This window comes from Lolium perenne, chromosome 6 (genome assembly GCF_019359855.2).
Source record: "Lolium perenne isolate Kyuss_39 chromosome 6, Kyuss_2.0, whole genome shotgun sequence".
NCBI lineage: Eukaryota > Viridiplantae > Streptophyta > Magnoliopsida > Poales > Poaceae > Lolium > Lolium perenne.
Window position 1 is genome coordinate 52,110,965 of NC_067249.2, and position 8,172 is coordinate 52,119,136.

At 44.9% G+C, this 8,172-nt stretch overlaps 1 protein-coding gene across 1 annotated transcript; it reads right to left on the reverse strand.

Annotated features, from left to right (window-relative positions):
* Positions 1-2,003: 2,003 nt before the first annotated feature.
* Positions 2,004-3,130, reverse strand: LOC127307979 (uncharacterized). Its single transcript, XM_051338732.2, has one exon. It carries the CDS (start codon positions 3,064-3,066, stop codon positions 2,377-2,379), a length of 690 nt encoding a protein of 229 aa, XP_051194692.1. The 5' UTR covers positions 3,067-3,130; the 3' UTR covers positions 2,004-2,376.
* Positions 3,131-8,172: the final 5,042 nt, after the last annotated feature.

An 8,172-nucleotide genomic window follows, 5' to 3' on the forward strand; every position in this document is an offset into this window, starting at 1 on the left:
ACCCTCCAGCTGGCCCAGGATCATCTCCGTTCCCTCCAAATCTTCGACCAAGCGCCGCTGCCACACCATCACGTCGTCGTCACTATCACATTTCCTCTCTAGATGCCCCACCACATTTGCAATACAGTCCCTTGCCTCTCGGTAGCCACAATCCCGCCAGACCACCACATCGCCATTTTTCACCGACCATGCAGCACACCGATGGTCGACGGTGCACCTCTCCGAACTGGAGTTACAGGTGATCCCGAAGGATTTACACTCTACTAGAGGCAATAATATATGTTTTAATTTGACTCCATGTTTATGTATGATTAATGTTCGATCCTTTATTCTATAACTACTATGTATTTTGAATACGAGATTCAAAGGAAAACTTGTAAGCACGTGCAAATAAACAAAAAAAAAACAGTTGTTCCTAGTTCCGCCTCTTGGACTAGCTCATATGTCTTGTGGTTATCAAGTTTTCCTGATCATGTACATAGTTAAATTAATTAGGATGCCATCAACAATAAGAGTACATTTTCAGAAAAACAAGGGCACCCCCTTTTATGTTTGATATGATGTGAGGCATTTTTATCATTTACTGTTTTATTTTAGAATGTTAGCGGGAGAATAAAGTGACTACAATATTTCTCAAATCTCGACAAAAACCAGTTGTTTCAGTTTCCACCAAAAAAGCTTTACGCCGGACGAAATATACTGGTATTTATATCATTTGTACTTAAATTTGAGTATTTTTGATAAATTCTAGATAAATTAATAAATTTATTTGAAAAATTTTGGGGTATTATGATCCGTATTTTCAAAAAATGGGTAATACCGATGCCCACCGATGTTTTCTCGCTGACACAAAATTGAACATTTGAGACTTCCAGTCCTCATCGTCACGACTCAAAGCTGTGTTGTACTCCCTGTCAATGTAAAACGGGAGGCAGACTGAGACAAGTAGTTTAGCCAGAAAACACGTTGGCAACTTGGCATGTCGCAATTCACCTCACCTCACACCCTCGAGATCTCTTTCCACGCAGCTGTGAGCGGTGAGCCCAGCTACCCTGAAAAACAAATGGAAAAGGCTAGCTAGCAAACAAGTAGGAGCACACGTGTTGTGGAGCTTGCGTACGTCACACTCCGCCCTCCGCAAGCAAAGCGGGGCTGCCGGCTGGATACGATTGTAACCACGCCCATTATCTGCTCCAAAAAAATATAATTAGATAATGATGTCGATCCCGCACTTACCGATCTACCCCTACCACGCGTGTGAAAGCAAAGCTTGACCCGCTGAAAGATCAAAGATGTTTGTGCCCAATTTGCGTGTAGAAGGAGGCAGGATGGTTAATTAATCCGAACACTGCTTATTAGTTGGGCTAATTAACTCGAGTTGGGTTTGACCTTTTCAAAGTTCCGGTTTGGAGGAGGCAGCACGACACTTGTGACTTTGACTTGCCGTCATCAGGTCGTCATGGCAGAGGTCTATGGAGCTTATGGCTGACGTCGTGTGTGCTAACGGCTGAGATCGGTCGATCGATAGTTCGTTCGTGCGCTCGACGAGTAAGACGTGCTTGTCGTTCTTACCATCTACATCCGTCGACACACATGGCCACATGTCCAGTTCACTGCGTCCAAACATACTCCAACAGATCTCAGAGTTACTCTCTCGGTTTCCGTAATTCGTTTTGTGCTTTCAGTTCAAATTTAAGCTAAACCCACGATAAAGACTTATGAAACACATTGAATATTAGGAAACATGAACAATCACTTTTAGAATCATGAACAATTACTTGAAGATCCCATCATGTGGGTCGATCTTGTGAGGTGCGTCAGAATTAAAGAAAAGACACATTTATTTTTTGAAAACAACATGTGATCAAATTAGGCGCGGCGACTTGACCAGCGGCAGCGGTACTATAGTACAGGTAGATGCATGCATGGGTGGTGGTGGTTGCACTCCCCAACTTTGCTTCCCACACAAGCTAAGCTAGCCGATGGAGGCCGGCCAATCAATCTAGAAGAAGATCGAATCAAGTTGCTGCGCATGCGATACACATCACCGGCCGAAAGCTAAAAACTATTTACATGCCTTCCAATTTCCACATGCAGCTAAACTGATAAACCTGCAAAGTAGTGTGGCTACCTATATACTACTAATTACTGTCTTGATTAAACCTTAATCAGATAGCTAGCCCTGCTTAATTTCATCACTAGTATTTGCTTCTCTACATCAAGGCCAGCAAAAATTAACCTTTAAGTTGACTCGACAGCAACATCATCGTCGTCGTCGTCGTCGCAGAGGGGAGAAAGCAAAACTTGCTGGTCTCCCCCTCTCTGATTTAATGCTTCATGATTATACTGTAATTGATCAGGAGATTGATCGATCGATCATCCGAAGTTGTAGCCATTGGTGTTGTTAGTGGACGCCGGCCGCGGCATCATCTGCGACCCCGCCGCCTGTATGCTCTGCAGCAACATCCTGTCCTCCGCCGACGACGACTCGAACCCGTGCAGGAACATGTCCCCGCCGCCCCCTCCGAGCAGGCTGCCGTAGTCGCCGAACTGCTGCTGCTGGTGCTGATGCTGCTGCGGCCGGAAGAGCTGGCTCTGCTGCTGCTGCTGCAGCGACGACGTGGCGACCGGCCGGTGCGTCTGGTACTGGCCGCCGAGGTGGTCGAACGACATCACGGCGGAGGTCGGCGACGGGCGCACCGGCATGCCAACACCAGACCCGCCAGCGCCGAAGCTGATCACGGGGCCGCCGACGCCGCCGGGGCCGTAGGGCCCGGACGGGATGCCGGTGAACTGCTGCACCATGGCGCGGAAGTTGGAGGTGTCGGTGTTGAGCAGCGTGACTGGCGCGCGGCGCGACGCGCGGGAGCGGCGCCGTGCCGGCTTGCCGACGCGGCCCGCCTCGACTCCGGGAGCCGACCGGGCCGGGCTCCCGCCCGAGCCGCCGGACGTCGGGCTCGACACCGTCACCCCGCTGCCCTCCCCCGGCGCCGAGCCGCCATTGCCGCCGGCGGTGGCGCCGTAGAGCCCCGCCCAGTGGGCCATGTTCGCGCTCGTCTCGCCCATGGCTAGCTAAGCACTAGCAGTAGCAACACCTGCCGGAGTAAGTAAAGAGGAGTAGAGGTCTGGAGCCGGTCGGGGATGGTGGCTACTTATAGGGTCACCGGCGACGAGTCAAAGGGAGTGCTCAGACGATTCTGAACCGTCGGATTGACAGGATCGGGGAATGGACGGTTCGGATGGGGGTAAAGGTTCGCCTTCTGGAACGTTACGTGTGGGTGTTTCCGGGAAGCGTCGCGCCCGAGGTGGCGACCCACCATTGAGCGGGTCGTTGCCGCGGGCCCCACCTCCCGCCGGTGACCCCTACCCCGGCGATGGCGCCGTTAACTCGAGGCAGCTGACCTAATTATCCCAGCATCTCTCTCTAGATCGCCTCCGTCTCGATCTAAAAGGACGTTCAAGTTCGGTGGCGTGCGCCGGTTTGTGTCTTATTACGGCCGGAGTGGCCGGCGTCGCTGTTTGGTGGCGCCGGAAGGACACCTAGATCATCAATTTAACTTTCCGACGATCGGCTGTCCGCGCTTTACGGGGCAAGAGGTTTTTCACGGGTGTGAACTCCGGGAAGAAGAAGAGACGAGAGAATAATGCATGGTGTCATGCAGACAAAGCAAAAATGAAACGACCAGTAGGCAGAGGAGGCGGCCGCACGAAGCTTCGGACCAAAGGGCCAAAGCTAGCCGACGGCGACGCGCGTGGCGGGACGTGCACTACCGGAGATAGCCAAGGCATGCGCGCTCCGGCGGGTGTTGTTCTTCAGCACGTGCACCTTTGAATCCCCACTTCGACGACTCGACCTGTGTATTCGTCTTCGATCGCGGATCACGGTCACGGGGGACAAAATCTTGCTGTATTTTATTCTTTGCTTGTATATTTGTATGTAGGATATATAGATATTATAGACGGCACTTTTCATGAAAAGTTATATTGCATCATGGGCATCAGTGCTCTCATCGTATTAAATGATTAAAAAATTATATTTATATATTAAAAAAATATGTAACAACATTCTAAAAGGAGTTGATGATGTATCCCACTAACGTACGAAATCTCAATTACAAATGTTTTGTTTTCTCAGGTACACAAAAATGACAAAGTCTGATTATTTTTTTGGAGATTTGAATCACAATAATCAGATCCACACATTTGTTACTTTTGTGTAGCACAAAAATACACATTATTTCTAGTTCAAAGTTTACACATTTGTGGGATACAATACTGGCTACATCATGATTTATTTTCAGATTTGTTTGAAACTTAGAAATATGATTTTTAATTTTTTTTTAAAAGGGATCACTGGTGCCCATGTGCACCAAATCTCTATCTGCACTTTTCATAGTTAGTCGCTCCGTTCCATAATTTCTGTGGTAGTTTTACTTTAAATTTAAACTAAAACCACAACATGAATTATGGAGTACGAGTGAACTCGTTTGTTATGTTAAACTCAGCAAATATGCTCGTTTTCATGAAGCAACCCAGATGCGCGTATAGTTTCATATACGGTTTCACTTTCGCTGAAATCTTAAAAAAAACTGTGTGAATCTCGGTGAAACATTTATGAAACACAGCGACATGCGTACTTTCATATTTGCTAGAACCTGTTGTGATTTTTTTTTAACTTTTTTTTGTTTCAAACATTATGTGAATCCTCAATGAAACATAGACACGTGCATAGTTTCATATATTTTTTACCTTTTGAATTTTATTTGAAATCTATGTAGAACCTCGATGAAACATTTGTGGAACATCCATGAGGCAGTGCGCGATGATAACCATAAAATACGAGGGCATATATGCAAGACTATCACGGGGTCAACAAATCTAAGGTGGAGTACGTCTTCAATTCTGACAAAGAAAAGGGCATATTCAAAATTGTAAGGAAGGGGAAAAGGTGTACATCGATCTCAAAACCACCGATGACTAAAATAGTGCCGGGACGTCAACATAAAGCAGTGGCGGAGGTCGAAGCAAAATCATGGTATGGCAAAGTTCATAGCTTAGAGGAAAAACGGATATCTCAAGCTGAGTTTCGTCACTTAATCTAGCTAGGATTTTTGATAATTAATAGGCGTATTAGTATTAAGGTATGAACTGCCAAAATTAGCTATGGTAGAGGCCAAACCTTGCCAGAATGGGATCTCCGCCACTGACAAAAAGGGTTGCATTTCCCATATTAAAGCCACTATTTGTTAGAAAAGTCACCGTTTGTACCAAATTTGTATCGGTTCTCCGAAATTCACTACCACCTGAATACCCAATTAAATGTATATGTAGTTTTTCAAAATCAAAATACTGTTTTTCTTGTGTTCCAAACTAAAACCAAGGTTCATGACTTGCCATGTCCAGAAATAACAGTTCTAGATAAACAACAAATGAAGAGGACACGTTGCCCGGAGGAACGCTTTGCTAAGTGTGATCATCTTGTTTGTGTAAACAAAACAAGGGATACATGGTGAGATAGAAGCCTGCTTGTTGTTATTGGGGGGAAGGGGAATTGTTGGTTGCTTTGGCCGGTCAACAAGATTTGGTGCGGCCAAAAACGACAGGCTATGTCACCTTATTTTTTGATCGACTAGGTTTGCACGTCTCTGACTAGTTGAGGGTCAAATGAAAATAGACTCACTGTGGTTGGTGCTTTCAAATTGTTCAACGCGATCGTGACTGCCTAGCTAGCATATATGTAACATATACGCTTAAATGTACATTACATATGGTCATGTTTTTGTTAACCTTTCAAGCAATGGTTTATTTAGTTCAGCTAATACATGAGAAAATCCAGTTGCTAATGCTAGGAAATATATGCTGTAGGAGTGAGAGTGAGGAAACGTATGTGATTACGTCATGACAGGAGTCAAAGAGTTGACTCGATTTATTCTTTTTCTTGCGGGCTGCACCAACGGGGAACCTCCCATGTTCCCTGCTAATTGACATCCCTAGCTAGTGCATGTGCAACCAACTGTTGTAACTAACTCACTTGATTATTATTGTACTATGTACTCCTCCATTCTAACGTGTATACATGCATACATCTAAATCTGCCACAAGAATAATGAAATTGATGCAGTACGTGGTTATGTCCTTGTAATTTGAAGTCTACCCGTTGTCTTTACAAATACATAAAGACAACTCCACTGATCAAGTTAAAGCTTAATCATTTACTAAAACATCCAATTAAGCAAGTGACACAAAAATGATGCACTTAATCCACATCATACAAGGTAACCATGCTTCCATTTTTGTAAGACAATACTCTACTCTCACTAGAAGCTGTCAAGCTCGAGCGAAATCACACTATCTCGTGCAGCTTGTCCGGTTTGCTCGACGAAAGTGACCTGCCGCATTACCGTTTTACCACATGTGGGTTTAGGACAAACGCAAGAAAATTTTGAGGATGGTGAAAGGATAGGGTTTGGTTAGGATTTGGTGTGAGGTGGCACCCCACCAGGGCCTTGACCTTTCAGCCCTTGATTGGCGGGGAGGAAGGAAGCAGGAACCGGTCAAGATGGCTCACTACCTAGCTTTGCTAGTTTAACTGTCCTCAGCTCAGTAGGAGCATCCAATCCCAAGGAGTAGGGTGGTTGTTAAGGATACACGTTCAAAGGCTACGCACCCTACGATCGAGTCCTGTTGAAAATTCAAGTCGTACTTGTGCGGCAGCATGCATTTTCCACAATTCCATGACGCATGTGTGTATATACATAGTATAGTATTAGTATATTGTGTTGATCGAACGGTCTATGCCGTTTCCTCGAAGAGGTCCATGGATGATGGATCCTTGTTAACTACTCTCTCAGACGTCCTAGAATAAATGAATCAACCTTTTCTATATACGGAAGTGTCTATAACTAAAATGGATAATATGTATCTACACAAAATTGAGTCACCTATTATAGATGGGGAAGTAGCCTCAACCTTGCAGCCGGTAGAGGAAACGTTATATGGCATCAGTGAAGGACTAAAAGTTTGTGCGGTCAGGAAAAAAGTGACAATGCCAAAGATATATATGGAAAAAAGAGAAGGACCCAGAGCCGAAAACTATACGTTGCAGATTTGGAAATTTTCCGAAAAAGGACTGGTGTACATTTTTAGATAAACTATAACCCGCAAACAAAAAAGTGTGTCGCAAAAATGAGAAACAAAATACGGAGTCCTCTAGGTTTTGCACCAAATTTCTAGAAGGAAGAATGTTCCGCATGACGCCACATAGTTTTTGTCGCAGGTGAAGTCATTAGTCACATACCTGGTCAAAGAGCAAAACTTTTCTAAACAACTAAACCGGATCGAGTTCAATCTTAGAGGGTGCTTAGGGTGTAAGCATCCCATGATGTGCAAGTAATTAACATGGCAGTTCAACGTCATGCTAGGGTTGAAGCCACTTAAATTATGTTCTACCAAGATCCGAGTTAGAAACCCGAATCAGACCTCAAACTGAAACCAGGAATGTAACATCTGCATATACACAAGACAAGATGGTAAAGGAAAAAAAAAAGGAAAGCAGTTTCCGAATCTTCACCATCAGATGTTCATAATTTTGATTAAAAAGACATGGTTTCGATTTTCTTTTCACAGATACAAATACAATGCCATCCATATCAAGTAGAGTGAGGGTAATTCAAGAAAAAGAAGCAAGAGCAAAGGTGAATTAGGCTTTCGTTGTCTGTGAAGATTTGCTTATCATGCATACAGCTCGTGCGACAGCGAATTGGCTGACCGCAAAAGGTCACAGAAACGTGCTATTCTGGCTCCAGCTAAAGCAACATACACATCAAAAATCCACCCCCAACCACAAGGATTTTTCATCTGTCACAAGAACCACACATATATATGGAATAATGTGTTCATAACAAAACAAAATGTGGCATATAGAACATCATGGCATCCACGGATGAAAAGAAGTATGAGTAGCTTACTTGCCGCTGCCATCGCTATCGGCATCAGTTTTTCAATTCAATTCTGTGGGCTTCTTGTTTCCTGCACAGCATGCAGCCCACCGCAACACGGCACAACAGCATGACTGAAACCTACCTTTGCCTCCATGCGAAGAAGTATCCAATGGCACGTCGCCACAGAACATATCAGGTTATCTGAGTTCACAAGAAACGGGACACCTAGGCG